This window comes from Oxyura jamaicensis, chromosome 22 (assembly GCF_011077185.1).
Source record: "Oxyura jamaicensis isolate SHBP4307 breed ruddy duck chromosome 22, BPBGC_Ojam_1.0, whole genome shotgun sequence".
Lineage (NCBI taxonomy): Eukaryota > Metazoa > Chordata > Aves > Anseriformes > Anatidae > Oxyura > Oxyura jamaicensis.
The window spans coordinates 1,088,950-1,103,751 of NC_048914.1; the positions used below are offsets into that span (position 1 = coordinate 1,088,950).

Below are 14,802 nucleotides of genomic sequence, written 5' to 3' on the forward strand. Positions count from 1 at the left end.
GCTGGACATGGCCCCAGTGGGAGAGGATGCTTGCCCCAGCCCCATTGCTGCCACCAGCCTCCTTTACCCCTTCCCCCCCACTCCCCATTCTCTCACAGCCCTTCTTTCCCCGGTAATTTCCCCAAAACAGCACCCGGGTTGTCATGGTGACTCACTAAAATCCCCCCTACTCAGCGTAACCAGGTTTGCTGAAAAAAAAGAGAAAAAAGAGGCCATGTAAATTCAAATATATGTATTTTTAAATCCCAAGGATTAAAGCTAAAAAAAATAAAAATAAATAAAAATAAAAACTTGTAAAAAAAGCCCTGGTTAGACCCCAAAGCGTGTGGCGTCAGTCCGCATGCCTCTGGAATTCGGTGCTCCCCGGGGACGCGCCGGGGGCTTGCTCGGGCTGGGCTGACCCCACACTTGCTGCTGAGCCAACCTGCGGCCCCGCCAGCGATGGGGAAGCGCGGGGAGAGGTTAATTGAGCAGAAACGCTAATTGCTGCGCCCAGCCTCCTCCCTCGGGTGCAGAGGTTGTTGCCAGGGATGATGCTCGGGCCCAGCGGCTGGCTAGAACTGGCACCAGTCTGCCTCAAACTGGGAAAGCGCTGGTGTGGGAGCAGCGCGGGCGATGCTGAGGTGTGACGAGCTCCTGCCAGGTCTCAGCCTGCGGCTCTGGGGCTCGCCGGGGATGGAAACGAGCTCGATTGCTGCGGCGCGCTCCCTCCGTCCCGTGATACTTGCTTTATTTCGCGGGGTGGTGACAACATTTGGCCACTTTCGCCTGCGGAGGGAGGTCAGGCGCGAACGCAGCGGGGGCAATCTGTTTGTTCATGGGGGAAAAATGCTTCTTTCCATTCAAATATTTAAAAATAAGGATCTGGGAGCGGCTTCGGGGCCGCCGGGGCTTGTGAAAGCGCTTTATTTGTACTTGGGTTTAATGGCAGCGCGGCGCGAGGCAGGGAAGGGGAGATACGGTAACCATGGCCACCACCGCGCGGCTGGCGGCGGCGCGCCGGGGGGTGAAAAGCCGCAGCAGGCACTTTGCGGAGAAAATGCTTGAAAAATTTTAAAAATTAAGGGCTGGGCTGCGTGAAAGCTTCCTCGCGGGGTGAGATTTGCCGGGGTCGCCGAGCGATGCTCTGCTGCTATCGGGGTCTGGCGGAAAGTGAGAAAAAAAGTAGAAAAAAGTGAGAAAAGGGTCGAAAAACTGAGGAAGAGCCAAAAAATGAGAAAAAGCTCCCCCCCACACACAAAAAAAGTGACGAACAAGAAAGGAAAAAGAGGGAAAAATCCTGGAAGAACACAGAGCCGGCTGGAGGACCCTGAAAGAGCCGGGCCTGGGGTGGGCAGGACACAGCCCCCCTGCCCAGGCTCTGGAGCTGCCCCCCTCTACATAAATGCCTTTTTATTTTTCCTTACTTGTTATTTTCCCTTAATTTTTCTTTTTTCCCCCCCTTATTCCCTCACCACCCTCTCTCAAGGCCTGCCCGCCGCAGCCCCCGCGGGCTCCCAGCCTTGCGGAGGTCGGGGACGGGGGGGGCCAAAAAGGGGGACGGGGGGGACAAGGGGGGACGGGGACCGGGATTTGGGGTGTCTGGGGGGGGACACAGGTCCATGGCCACCACCCCGGGGACCGAGGCCCAGGAGGGGCCGTGCCGGGCCGTGCCCATCCGGGGGCGGAGCGGGGCGGCCGGGCTGGGCCGGGCCGGGCCGTGGTGAGAGCGGGGCCGGGGCCTGTATGGGGCCCTGGGGGGGGGGGGGGCGTACCCCAAACCATGGCCCCGGGGGGCTGGGGGGCTGTGTAGGGTGGGTTCCTCCAGACCACGACTACAGGGGCTGTGTGGGGCCTGTGCCCTCCCCAGGGCCCTGGGGGGTCGTGCAGCGTGGGCTCCTAAAGCCCCCCGGGCTCTGTGGGGCTTGTGTGGGGCCCATGTGGGGTGTGTGGGGTCCATGTGGGGTCCGTGGGGTCCGTGTGGGGTGTGTGGGTCCATGTGGAGTGGAATGGGCCCATACAGGGTGTAAGGAGTCCATGTGGGGTGTGTGGGGCCCATGTGGGGTGAAAGGGGTCCACGTGGGGTGCACTCCCCACAAGCAAGGCTCAGTGGGGCCCATGGGGTCTCTGGGGTTGGGTTCCCAAACCCCACCAAGGGCTTTGTGGGGCCCATGCGGGGTCCGTTCCCCCCTGCCCCTCCCCAGCCCTGTGGGGTCCGTGGGGATGCCCTGTGCCAGCATCTCCCTCCGCAGAACCAGACCCCAAACCGACTCTTTCTGCCCAGTTTCTGTCTTCTCTTCCTCAGCTGTGCGGCACAGGACACGGGGCAGCGTCCCCCTCCCGCACTGAGCGTCCCCCCCACGCCATCGCAGACCAAAGGCAGGTGAGGCTCCCTGAGGGACAAGGACAGGCTGTCCCCGTGGCGGGGATGTGGTGACTGCCAGTGTGTGCTGGCCCTGTTCCCTTGTGCCACGAGCGCCCCGGTGTACCCAGGCATGGTGTACCCTGCTCAGGTCCCCTGTGGGTTCCCCCCAGGTGCCCCGGGACAGGCTGACGCCAGACCCCTGTTTCCTTCTTTTCCCCTGCTAGATTTGAAAAACAGGTTGTTTTTCTGCGTGAGCAAACGCTCGCACTCCTGTCGCTGCCAGGAGAAGCCTTGCTGAGTGCTGTTTCTTGGAATAAAATGACTTTAAAATCTCTGCTCCGAAGTGAAGCGGGGGTAGAAGTGTTTGCAGCCTCCGCGGGCTGCACTGGCTCTGCCGGAGGGGTCTCGTGTGGGCACACGAGTGACCCTGGGATGTCCCCGCTGTGGTTATCACCCCGCTCCTCCTGGCACCCGTGAGCCACATTAGCATGGTTTACTTTTCTGCATTTGTTTTTTTTTGAGGGAAAAGTGTCCCTGCTGATCAGCAGTGGGTGCGCTTGCTGTTGGCTGGTGTCATGCAGCATCTCCTTGCTTGGGTTTGAAAATCTGGGATTGAAAATCAAGGATTATGCCTTCATTTTGGGGCGTAAACATCTCCCTGAAGAGCAGTGTGGAGCCCGGGCTGCAAAGCACCAAGGGTTTCAGGCCGAGTGTCTCCCAGGTGTCTGGGGAGGGGAGATTTCCAGAAGGACAGCGTTACATCCCTCCCTGCCTGCACGACTCTCGCCCGTCCTCGCTGTCTTGGGGATCTCTGTGTCCTGGTGATGCCATGGGGCTGTTGCGTACAGATTGGCATCTCCTTGCTTGCGGGGAGGAAGGTGTGGGAGGGAAAAGTCAATTGTAGCCGTGCCGGAGCTGTATTACAAAGAACAAATTCTTTTCCCGAGGGCTTTTGGAGCGTTGGTTGCTGTTTTTTTTTCCCTCCCTTTCTCTCTTTCTGCAGTAGAACAACTCATTTCCCCACCAAGGAGCTGGTCCCTTCCCTTCAAATGCCTGAAGTGGGGAGAGGGGCTCAGCACCTCCTTCTTGCACCCCGTGGGTCCCATGCTGCCATGACCCCATTGCCCTCCACCCTGGTTATGGGGGGAGAGGTCTCCTGGTTGCTGTCGTGGGGGCGAGGGGCCTCTACAGCCTTCGTGCACGCCCCGACTCTCACTGATTCTCTCCTGCCCTTTTCTCCCCAGCTGACCTCTGCGGGCCGTGCCGGACGCGTCTCCGAGGGCTTGTTCCTGCTGGAGCCCAGTGATCACCGCAGGGTGCTGGTCTCACCATTTCCAGGTCCCCACGCTCCTCCGGTGACAGTGGCACGTAAATGTATCCTAGAATCATAGAACGGCTCGGGTTGGAAGGGACCTCAAAGATCATCCAGTTCCACCCCCCTGACACGGGTGGGGATGCCACCCACCAGACCAGGTTGCTCAGGACCTCGTCCAACCTGGCCCTGAACACCTCCAGGGATGGGGCATCCACAACCTCTCTGGGCAGCCTGTTCCAGTGCCTCACTGCCCACTGAGGGAAGAATTTCCTCCTAAGCTCTCATCGAAATCTCCCCTCTCGTAGTTTAAAACCATCTCTCCTTGGCCTGTCGCTATCTGACCGAGCAGAAAGTTGCTCTCCATCTTTTTTACAAGCCCCCTTTAGAAGCTAAATGGAGGGGGCTGCTCGGGGAGGAAGGCAGCTGCAGGGTGAACCTGGGGCTTGCCCACGGGAGGTTTGCAGCAGCACGTGGCAGCTTTATTTCTCCCCAGAGAGTTGACAAGTGGGACTTCTCCTTGCCCCAGTGCATTTGGGGGCGCGTTTACCTGCACTTCATATTTCCCAGGCAAGGAGGTTCCGTGCCATCCCTCCCTCTCCCTATCTTTCCTTCCCTCTTCAGATGAAAACCTGGGTCTGTGATTCAGGGCAGAAACTGGAAATTTTCATCCCTTTTCTGGGCAAATACCGGCCGCTCACGGGGCGCTGCTGCCAGACCTGCACCCCGAGGAGCTGGGTAAGCCCGCTGCGGGGGCTCAGCCGAGGGGCTGCGGGTGCAGTGGTGGTGGGTTTGCCTTTCCCAGCTGGTCTGGGCTAACCTCCAGCCATTTCCCTTGCTCTGCTCCCAGGATGGCTTCTACCACGCGCAGCTCTCGTCCCTCGGCTTCCGCAGCGCCGCCCAGGTGACGGAGGAGGACACCAGGTGAGGACGGGACCGTCGGTACCGGTTATTGCGTGGGCGCTCAGAGCAGGGCCCCATGCCAGGGACGCTGGGCAAATCCCTTTTTCTGGGTTTTGTTCTTGTCTGAATCCCTGGGGAACTGACTTCCCCTGCTGCACTGGAGTGCAGGGACGCCTCTCTCTCAGCCTCGCTCGCTAATTAGTCCAGAAAGTAGTCACGTTAATTATTTTTTGAATGGAAGCCACATCTCCGAGCGCAGAGCAATAATAACAGCAGAGAGGAAAGGGCTTGGTCCTTTCCCCTGCTTACTGTCACCCTCGTGGCCTGGAAGAGCAGTCAGCCACAGTGTCAAGGGCTTGGGACTCCTTAAATCAAAACTTGATCTCTTGAAGCTGTTGGGAAGAGCCTGAGAGGGGGCAGAGGGTGTTTTCGTTCTCCCCTCTGGCTCCGGCGCAAGGAGAAGCTCACGCACGCGGGGCCAGCTCACTCCCACCCCTGGGAGATGCGAGATGGCCTCGCCAGCCCCCAGTGCGCTTCCTCCTCCCCACGGCCCCGCGGGGATCTCAGCTGGTGTGAACCAGCCTCTGCTCCAGCTGAGGAGCTGACGTGGCCGCCCAGGAGCCGCTCGCTTGCCAAACGCCTGTTGTTGAATTCAGCCCGAGTTTTTGGAGGTGCCGGACTCCTCCGGTTCCTCTCCCTTTCCGAGCGGTCCCTGGCGGCTCAGCAATTCTGCGCTGTATTTTTCCAAATCGGGTCATTATGCTCCCTTCTGCTTGAAATATCCCAAGCTCCCAGCTTTCAAACTCTTTGAATAATTCATCTCCGCTCAGAACGCCTCAGGAGTTGCGGGATGCTGAAAAAGAGGCTGGAGATGGGAGGCTGAGATCAAAAGCAGACAGCTTGGAGGGTGTGGAGACCCTCTGTCCCTGCCTGGGCACCCACAGCCTCGTCGCACGCTGGGCCCCCCGTGCTCTGCGACGTCTGGAACATCGCTTACACCCCTCTCAGACCCAGTGGTGCTGCCCGGCTCCGATTTGGGGCGGATTTGGGAAAGTCCTGGCTTGGGCCATGTGCAGCAGTGCTGGTGCTGGCAGAGCTGCTGCGAGAGCAGCTTTGGGGACATGTCAGCAGATGCAGGGGTGTGTTGCTGAGGCAGGGAGGGCTGGAGGGTGCCTGGTGCCTGGAGAGCTTTCCTCGCAGCCTGGAAGCCCCCAGCTCTTCCCTAGCAATGCCAGATTTCCTTCTCCATGCCAGGAAAGCAGGCAGCAATCCGGTGAGGAGTGGGGCAGCCCAGAGCAGCGCTCCACCCCGCACAGAGTGCCGGTGCCTCCATTTCCCCAGCTATGAAACAGGGAGAAAAGTCTTGAATGCTTGCACAGAGCATGTTCGAGGGGGGCTGATGTGGTAACAGCACCCTAAAAGAGCAGGGGGTGCTCTGTACCCCAGCCCCGGCTGCTCTCACCGCCGGCACGCCGCTCTGTCTCCGTGCCCAGGTACCGGGGCTGGCTGGTTCGGCGCCTCTGCTGCTTCCTGGCTGTCTGGGAGTGGAAAGTGCCCGCCGACACCCCCAGGGACCTCCCGGAGAGAGTCTGCCGCAGCCGCAGGTCAGTGGGCACGGCCGGGGGGGCTTCGGTGTCACCCCCCCAGCGGGACGCAGGCCCTGCAGAGGCGCGTCCTCGTGCAGAGGCTGCTCCGTCTTTGGTCTCTGGCTGCTGCTGCGCGGCGCCGGGTGACGCAGCCTCGTCAGGCACCTGTCACCTCGCCCCTTGTCACTGCTAATTATCCAGCACGGGGCTGGCAGCCGGTACATCGTAATTATTGTAACTCATAGCGGCTTTGGCTGAAAAAAAACACCGCGTTAACCCACGCTTCCCACCTCGCCTCCCTCCTCTCCCCTGCAGGGTACGGGACGTCGCTGCCGGCCAGGCCCGTGGCTCAGGGGGGGACAGCGAGTCCCGGCGGCGGTGGAAGGAGAAAGCCCTCGAGATCCTGGCTGGGATCCAGGCCCCGCTCTCCCTCCCCATGCTCAGGTGGGTGCGGGAGCTCCCAGCCCCCAGCTGGGGCATTCCCAGTCCCGCCGCTCCACTCCAGCTCCCTCCTGCTCTTCAGCTGGGGCCTGGAGCCCCTTGCCGGGGGGGGTTGCTCCTCGGGGTCTTGCGTGGCCTCCCAGGGATATTTCCCCCTCCGCAGAGCTGGAACTCAGTGCTGGAGTGGTGGTGGCGGGGGGAGCCACACCGGGGGGATGGGAATCAAAGCAAAGCAAAAGAAAATTTCTCCTTCTTCTTCTTCCCCCCCCCCCCCCGTTTTTTTTTTTTTTCCTTTTTACCTCCTGTCATTGAGAAATTGGCAATTAAAGGTTGCATTGTACCCTAATTGCTCGTCTGATTGAGCTGTAATAAAAGAACCTTCTGAGCAGTCTGAAGTATTTAAAGGGAAGAAATTACCCAGGGGATGAAAGCGTTCAGATCCTTCCCGTAAGCAGCGTGCGGGAGGACGGGGAGATGGAGGGGTAATTGACTTGAGCTTTTGTTACCGGGGGGGAGAGGGGGGTGGTCTTGTCACATCCAGCCTTTAGTGTTTTAACTTAATTTATAATGAAGCTGTTTATTTGCTTCATGGGAGCTGAGACGTGAGATCGGGAGCCGATGCAGTGAAGCCAACCAGCTCGCGCAGCCCCATTTGTGCCCGGGTGGGGAAACTGAGGCAGGGGAGGGTCAGGACTGTGCCTGGGAGGAGGGTGAGGGAGCTGAGGGCAGTGAACACATCCCCGGGCGATGCCTGGGTGCTGTCTCGTAGCCTGGCCGAGGTCTCTGGGGGCTTTGGGTGCAGCCACGGCCCCCGGGGGGGGGTGCTCACTGCCTTGCTGTGCTGCCCTGTCCCGCAGGTTGTGCAGCTGGGTCCTGCTCCGGCTCCTGAGCCGCCTCTTCCTCAGCGTGCAGCTCCACCGAGGGCAGCTGGAGATGGTGCTGAGGGCTGCCACGACGGTGAGGAGCCCGGCCGCCCGCTCCCGGCACGCCGTGGCTGCACATCTCCCCCTTATCGCCTCCTCCGTCCCCACAGCCCGACGTGCCGCTGGTCTTCCTCTCCACACACAAATCCCGGCTGGACGGGCTGTTGCTCTCCTTCCTCTTCTTCTCCCAGGGCCTGGGGGTGCCCAGGGTGACGGTGGGCAGCTTGAACTGCAGCCCTCGCCTCCGGTAAGGCACGGGGAGGCCGTTTCTAGCCCGGCATGTGGCTGCTTCCCTGCACAGGCTGAATGAGATGGCCTGCGGGGAGGGCAGAGGGGTGGCGGGGAGGACAAGGTCCCATTCATGGGGGGCACTCACAGCATTTTCCTCCCCAACAGGGCCTTGCTTCGCTGCCTGGGAGGGGTTTTCCTGCCCACGAGCGTGGAGCAGACATCGAGCGGCCAGGATGGAGGGCTCCCAGCTGCTGTGCTTGCCTCGGTAAGTCCAGCCCCTGCATCCCCACCTGTGCTGGGAGGGAAGAACCCCCCCGAGCACCCGAAGTGCTCGGTGAAGGCATCTTGGACCTGCAGCACCACGCGCTGGCAGACGGGTGCGGCTGTCGGGCTGTGTTAAGGCCCCCGGCCGTGGGGGGTGGCAGCTCCCGCACGTCCCTGCGGTGCCACCAGCACCCCCGGCCTCACCCCCTCTGCTCCAGTACGTCGAGGAGGTGCTGAGGAGCCGGCAGCCTCTGCTGATCTTCCTGGAGGAGCCCTGCGCCCCGCGGCGCCTTTCGGCCGCTGCCCACGAGTGGCTGGCCCCGGTGTACCGAGCCGTGCGGGACGGCGCCGTCCCCGATGTCCTCCTGGTCCCCGTGGCCATCGCCTACGACCTGGCCCCCGACAGCCTCCAGGGCAGCGGAGCGGTGAGCGGCCCCGAGCCCACTCCTGCCCTGGGGCAGCACCTGAATCGGCGTGGGGGTGTCCCCCTTCTGCCGCCCCATTAATTAATTAATTAACCCCACTTCTCCCCCAGCACAGCGCTCGGCCCCTCAGCCTCAGCGCCTGCCTCGGGGCCGCGTGCCGAGCCCTGCGCCGACGCCTCGGCTGCGCCCGCGTGGATTTCGCCCAGCCCTTCTCCCTGCAGGTACCGCGGCACCGCCTCCAGCTTCTGGGGCAGAGCTGGCTCCCAGGATCCGGCCCGGCCCCAGGGGATGTGCTGCGGTGATGCTCTGGGCTCTGCAAGCCTCTCGGGGATACGTTTTGGGATTCTGGGGGCATCTGGCGTTCTGCAGAGAGCCGCTGAGCCTACGTCTAGGGGAAGCTGGGGCTCGATGGGGCAGCTCTTGGTGGGACCAAAGGCGTGGATTCATCTGGGTGGTGCTGAGGGCTGCTGGCACTAACCGGCTCCGTCCTCCCCAGGAGTTTGTGGCCAAAACCCTCCGCAGACAGAGCGGCGCGGAGAAGCCGCCGGAGGAGCTGCTGCTGCCCACCATCCTCGGCACGCAGTAAGCCCGTGGCAGCGCCTCGCCCCCCATGCCTGTTCCCAGCACCCCCCCATTCCCAACTCTCTCACCCCCCTGTTCTGCAGCTCCAGCCAGCTGCACAGCGAGAGGGCAGAGCCTGAGGGTCCGGCCCCTGGAACGGCTCCCGGCTCGGAAGCAGAAGACAAAATGATGGTGACCACGCTGGGCCTGCACGCCCTGAGCGGTGAGGGGTCTGCTGGGGGGGGGGGGGGGGGGGCGTCCGTCCTGAGCCGCCCACCTGGCCGTGCAGGCTGCGGGGGGAGCAGGACGCCCTCGGGGCTGCGTGTCCCTGCTCCTGCTGCTGCCTGGCAGCGCCCGTGCTGGAAATAGAGCAAACAACCGAGCGCCAAGGGAGACGAACGAGCACCTCTCGCTCCCCGCAGACAGCGCCGCCTGCTCCGCCGTCACAGCCGTGGGCATCACGTCCGCGCTGCTGCTGCACAAGCACCGCCAGGTGAGGCGAGGCCCCTCGGGGGGCTTCCGGGCTGCCCTCGGAGCCCCCAGCCCAGCTCAGCCTCCTCTCCCTGCAGGGTGTGCTGCTCTCCCGGCTCATGTCGGACTTTGCGTGGGTCCTGGAGGAGACGCTGGTGCGCCAGCGCGACGTGGGCTTCTCGGGGCAGCTCCGTGCCCTGGTGTGGCACAGCCTGGCCCTGCTCAGAGCCCACGTCACCCTCTACCACCTCGCACCCCCTGGTGACATCCTGGTGGTCCCTGAGGTCTCGGTGGAGGCGCGCTGGGAGCTGAGCCACCACAGCTCAGCTCTGCTGCCCGTCTTCGCCGGCGAGGCGGTGGGAGGTGAGCAGCAGGGCACAGGGATGCCCAAACTGGGGACCGGTGACACTGCGGTGACACTGCTCGCCCCGCTCTGCCCGCAGCCTGCGCCATCCGTGCCCTGCTGCTGGAGGTGCTGCCCTTCCTGGGGGCGGCCGCCTGCCCCACCAGCATCACGCTGAGCCAGGACGAGCTGCTCCGCAAGACCCTGGTGCTGCTCCAGCTGCTGCCACCCACACTGCTGGGGCTCCCGGTAGGAGCGGGCGGCACGGGACGGCTGCCGTGGCGTGGAGGTGGCCTGGCACTCGCCGGCTCCTCAGCAGCCCCCTCTCCTCTCTGCCAGCCCTGCCAGCCCCTCGACCACCAGAGCCAGGACGTCTTGGACAAGCTCATCCTGTGCGGGCTGCTGGAGGCGGAAGAGGTGGGTGCCCCCGCTCTGCTCAGCCCTCACCGTGCCCTCCGGTCCTGCTCGGGGACAAGGGATTGGGGCTCCCCCCGGGCTGGGAAGGATCCCCCCGGGACAGGGACGCGTGGTGCCAGCTCAGGGGTGCCTGGTGTTGCTCTGCAGTCAGAGAACGAGCGCTGGCTGTGCGACCTGGCCCCGCGGCCCTTCAGCAAGGGGCAGCCCTGGGCCGAGGTGGATTTCACTGACAGTGACAGCGACAGCGAGGACGTCTGCAAGCGCTGCTTCAAGGTGCGTGGGGGCTCCCCCCCATCCACGCCCCTGGGATGTGGCAGGGCGCCGAGACTCCACAAACATCTTTCACTTTGGGCTCTCCCCCTCCCAGCTCCGAGAGCCCGAAGGCTCGCCTGGCCTCCTCCTCTTCCTCTGCCGCCTCCTGAGCCCCGTGCTGGAGACCTACGCGCGAGTGGCAGCTTTCCTGGAGCAGCCCAGCTGGCCCCAGCCTGGTAGGACCCCCCCCCCCCCCCAGGACACCCCCATGGTCCCTTCTTCTTTTACTCCCACCCCAGCCCCGCTCGGCTTTGGGGGGAACCGAGGCACTTTGGCAGCACCCAGCCTCGCAGCCCCAGCCCCGTGCTGAATCCCCCGAGGGCTGCGCTGCCCCGGAGCGGGGGGTGTCGGGGTTTTCCCCCCACCCTGGTGTGAGGCTGGGTGCTGACCCTGCCCCCCCCGCAGAGGCAGCCTGCGCGGGCGCGCTGCAGCAGTTCCTCGCGGAGCAGGACGGTTTGGGTGAGTTGGGGCCTGGCGGTGGGGAGCCCCCCACCCCTGCCGGGCTGTGGGGGGGATTGGGGGGGCTCCCTCTTGGGGGTTTCTCTCCCTCCAGAGCGCCCCACCCAGAGCCTGGCGCTGAGCACGCTGCGGACCTTCAAGGAGATGGGGGTAAGCGTGGCCGGGCTCTGCCCCCCGGCCCCATCCCCAGCAGCCTCGCTGTGACCCCCCCCCCTCTCCCTCCCCAGGTGCTGGAGGAGGCGCCGAGCCCCGGGGGGGCCCTTCTGCACCTCGCCCAGCCCTTCCGCTCCTCCGAGGGCCGGGGGAAGCTGCGAGCCTTCATCCAGCAGTTTGTGCAGCCGTAGCCCCCGGCGGTGCGGCAATAAACCCAGCTGCGGGCGCAGAGGGAGCAGCACCCTCCTCCTCGTGCGGATTTATTGAACGCCGCTGCGGCACGGCGAGGCCCGGGGGGGGCTCGGTCGAAGCGGGGGGGGGCTCGGTCCTCACACCACCTTGTTGCAGATGCTGCCCAGCTCCTCGATCTCGCAGCGCACCTCGTCGCCTGGCTGCAAGGGCAGGAGGCGCTGGCAGCACCGCGCTGCTGTGGGCTCGGGGGGGCAAAGTGGGGGCTCCTGGGGTGAAGGGGTGCGTGCCCCGTGGGGAAGGTGGAAGGGGGAGCGGGGGGAGGGCGGCTACGGGGGGTTCTCCACCTCCAGCACGAGCTGGGAGCCTGGGAGGGGGAAATTGGGGGCGCTGGGCGGGTCGGTGAGAAGGGACGGGGGGAGGAAGCTGTAAAGCTCGCAGCGTGTTCGATCCGATGGGGAGGGAACCCCTGCTCCGCCACCCCAATCCTCCCGGTCCCGTTTGGAGCCCCCCACCCCGCACTCACCTTGAGAAACACGGGGGGCTTCCGGAAAACCCCCACACCCGGAGGGGTCCCCGTGAGCAGCACGTCCCCGGGGCGCAGCGTGACGAACCTGGGGGGGACCAGGGGAGCCATCGGCCGGGGTCCCACACACCGGGGGGAGCCGGGACGCTGCCGGCCCCCCCTCCCGGTGCCGTTTCCCCCCCACCCCGGTGCCGCACGTACCGGGAGACCCAAGCGATGAGCTGGGGCAGCCTGAAGACGAGCTGCTTGGTGCTGCTGCTCTGCATCAGCTGCCCGTTGACGCTGCAGCGGATGCTCAGGTTGTGGACGTCTGCGCAGGGGACGTGTCACCCCGGGGGACACCTCGGGGACCCCACGCTCAGGCCGGGGGGGAGGGGCGAGCCAGGGTCTGCCTCCCACCCCGTCCCGTCCCCACCTGTCACCGAGTCCTTGGTGACAATGGCCGGCCCCAGGGGACAGAAGGTGTCGAAGGTTTTCCCCAGCAGCCACTGCCTCCCGTTCCTCCGCATCTGCCAGTCCCGGGCGCTGACATCGTTGGCCACGGTGAAGCCCACGACGTGCTCCAGCGCCGCCGACTCCTGGGGGGGGGGAACAAAGGGGGGGGGGCCCCCCCCTTCCCCCCCCCCCCCCCCATGAAGCACGAGGCGCTGCCGCTACCTGGATGTGCCGCCCCGTCTTCCCGATGACTGCAGCCAGCTCCACCTCCCAGTCCACCTCCTGGGGGACAAAACAGGGTTCGGGGAGGGGGGACGGGACTGCACCCCCCCCCAGCTGGGGCAGGGGGGCACGGGGTGGGGGCCGCGGGGCACTCACGCTGCTCTCGGCCGGGTGCACGATGTCATCGAAGGGCCCGACGATGGCGCTGGGGAACTTGCTGAAGATGAGGGGCTCCTTGGGCACCTTGGCGTCCTGCTCCAGGCAGTGGTCGCGGTAGTTGAGCCCCACGCAGATCACCTTCTCGGGGTCACCGATGGGGGCCAGCAGCCGCACCCCCGCCCTCGGCAGGCGGTGCTGGCCCGAGGCCAGCGCTCTGCGGGGACGGCACCAGGGACCCTTGGGACCCCAACACCCACCTCTGGGCCCCATAACCTGCCTCGGGACCCTGTAGCTCACCTTGGGACCCCATAACCCACCCCAGGACCCCAGCACTCAACTCCAGACCCTGGCAGCCACCTCTGGACCCTGTCACCCACCTTGGGACCCCAGCACCCACCTCTGGACCCAGTAATACACCTTGGGGCTCCATAACTCACCTCAGGACCCCAGCAACCCACCGTAGGACCCCAACACCCACCTCTGGACCCCATAACCCACCTTGAAACCTTGTAATCCACCTCAGGACCCCATAACCACCTCGGGACCCCAACACTCACCTTGGGACTCTTGTGGTGTCCCTGCCTATGGCAGGGGGGTTGCAACTACACGATCTTTAAGGTCCCTTCCGACCCAAACCATTCTGTGATTCTAGGATTCTACGATTACCATCTCAAGACCCCATAACCCACCTCAGGACCCCATAACCCACCCTGGGACCCCATAACCCACCCTGGGACCCCGTAGCCCACCTCGGGACCCCGTAGCCCACCTGCGGGCCGCGGCCAGGCCGTGCTCGCCGGTCTCCAGGAAGGCCCGCATGGAGCGGGGCAGCGAGGGCTCGGCCTCGCTGAGGTCCACCAAGCCCCCGCCCTCCTCCTCCTCCAGCCCCAGCCGGGGCTCGGCCCCCCCGGGGCTCTGGAAGCGGACGAGGCGCATGGCGCGGGGCAGCGCCGCGGGCAACCGGCCGGGGGGCATCCGGCACCTGCGGGGGGCGGCGGGGGGACGGTGGGCACCGGGATCGAGCCCCCAGCCGGAGGGATAGGGGGGGATCCCGGGCTGGGGGGTGGGGAGTGGATCCCTGAAAGGCGGCTGCGGGCGGTGGATCCCTCCCTGGGGGGGTTGGATCCGTGCGGGGCAGCAGATCCCTGCTGAGGAGGGGGTTGGGGTGCAGCTGGGGTTGGAGCTGGGGGGATCCGGGGTCCTGTGGCACAGCGGGGAGCAGATCCCCCACCACTGTCTAGCCCCAATCCCATGGGATCCACCCCCAAATCCTGCACAGCCCCAACCCCATGGGATCCTCCCCAATCCTTCACAGCCCTGATGCCATGGATCCCCCCTCCCAGTCCCGCACAGCCCCAATCCCATGGAATCCATCCCCAAATCCTGCACCCCAAATCCAGCCCCCATGGGACCACCCCCAAATCCTGCACAACCCTGATCCCATGGGAATCCTCCTCAAATCCTGCACGGCCCCGATCCCACAGGATCCCACACTAAATCCCACACAGCCCTGACCCCATGGGACCCCTCCCCCCAACCCTGCACAGCCCCAATCCCATGGAAACCCCCCTCAAATCCTGCACAACCCCAATCCCAGAGGAACCCCCCCAAATCCCACACAGCCCTGACCCCATGGGAAGCCCCCCACAATCCTGCACAGCCCCGACCCCACGGGATCCCCCCAATCCTGCACAGCCCCAATCCCGTGGAATCCCACCCCAAATCCTGCATGGCCCCGACCCCATGGATCCCCCCCCAGTCCCACCCAGCCCCAATCCCATGGGATCTCACCCCAAATCCTGCACGGCCCCGATCCCACGGGAACCCCCCTCAAATCCCGCACACCCCAAGCCCACGGGAACCCCCTGAAATCTTGTGCAACCCCGACCCCATGGGAACCCTCCCCCCAGTCCTTCACAGCCCCGATCCCAGGGGATCCCCCCCAAATCCCGCTCAGCCCCGATCCCGGGGGATCACCCCCCCAATCCCGCACAGCCCCGATCCCAGGGGATCCCCCCCCAAATCCCGCTCAGCCCCGATCCCGGGGGATCCCCCCCCAATCCCGCCCAGCCCTGACCCCAAGGGACCCCCCCAGTCCCGCCCAACCCCAATCCCACGGACCCCCC

At 64.7% G+C, this 14,802-nt stretch overlaps 2 protein-coding genes across 7 annotated transcripts in view; one reads left to right on the plus strand and one right to left on the minus strand.

Moving 5' to 3' along the window:
* The first annotated feature begins 2,011 nt into the window (after positions 1 to 2,011).
* On the plus strand, positions 2,012 to 11,397 carry GPAT2 (glycerol-3-phosphate acyltransferase 2, mitochondrial). 5 transcript variants are annotated; one of them, XM_035345208.1, is made up of 22 exons: positions 2,013 to 2,362; positions 3,348 to 3,708; positions 4,281 to 4,394; positions 4,507 to 4,580; positions 6,053 to 6,163; positions 6,461 to 6,589; positions 7,444 to 7,543; positions 7,620 to 7,756; positions 7,906 to 8,005; positions 8,166 to 8,429; positions 8,540 to 8,650; positions 8,926 to 9,011; positions 9,095 to 9,213; positions 9,413 to 9,483; positions 9,560 to 9,824; positions 9,905 to 10,053; positions 10,144 to 10,221; positions 10,369 to 10,494; positions 10,589 to 10,709; positions 10,939 to 10,992; positions 11,087 to 11,142; positions 11,289 to 11,397. In XM_035345208.1, the coding sequence occupies exons 1-22, from the start codon at positions 2,037 to 2,039 to the stop codon at positions 11,334 to 11,336; spliced, it is 3,000 nt and encodes a 999-aa protein (XP_035201099.1). In that variant the 5' UTR covers positions 2,013 to 2,036; the 3' UTR covers positions 11,337 to 11,397. The 5 variants fall into 5 exon arrangements, with proteins under 5 accessions (XP_035201095.1, XP_035201099.1, XP_035201097.1 ...); XM_035345205.1 differs by having other exon boundaries at positions 2,014 to 2,362; positions 11,220 to 11,397; XM_035345207.1 differs by having other exon boundaries at positions 2,015 to 2,362; positions 8,223 to 8,429; positions 11,220 to 11,397.
* Positions 11,390 to 14,802, minus strand: part of LOC118177489 (fumarylacetoacetate hydrolase domain-containing protein 2-like) — a 3,671-nt gene continuing 258 nt past the window's right edge. Inside the window, exons 2-8 of one of the 2 annotated variants that reach the window (XM_035345220.1) lie at positions 13,446 to 13,658; positions 12,674 to 12,890; positions 12,518 to 12,577; positions 12,276 to 12,438; positions 12,062 to 12,170; positions 11,861 to 11,948; positions 11,390 to 11,537 (exon numbers count right to left, since the gene is read on the minus strand). In XM_035345220.1, the coding sequence (XP_035201111.1) occupies positions 11,475 to 11,537; positions 11,861 to 11,948; positions 12,062 to 12,170; positions 12,276 to 12,438; positions 12,518 to 12,577; positions 12,674 to 12,890; positions 13,446 to 13,651 (906 nt within the window). In that variant the 5' untranslated portion in view covers positions 13,652 to 13,658 and the 3' untranslated portion in view covers positions 11,390 to 11,474. Of the gene's footprint in view, positions 11,538 to 11,860; positions 11,949 to 12,061; positions 12,171 to 12,275; positions 12,439 to 12,517; positions 12,578 to 12,673; positions 12,891 to 13,445; positions 14,006 to 14,802 lie in introns of those variants that run through there. The other variant, XM_035345221.1, reaches the window with a different exon arrangement.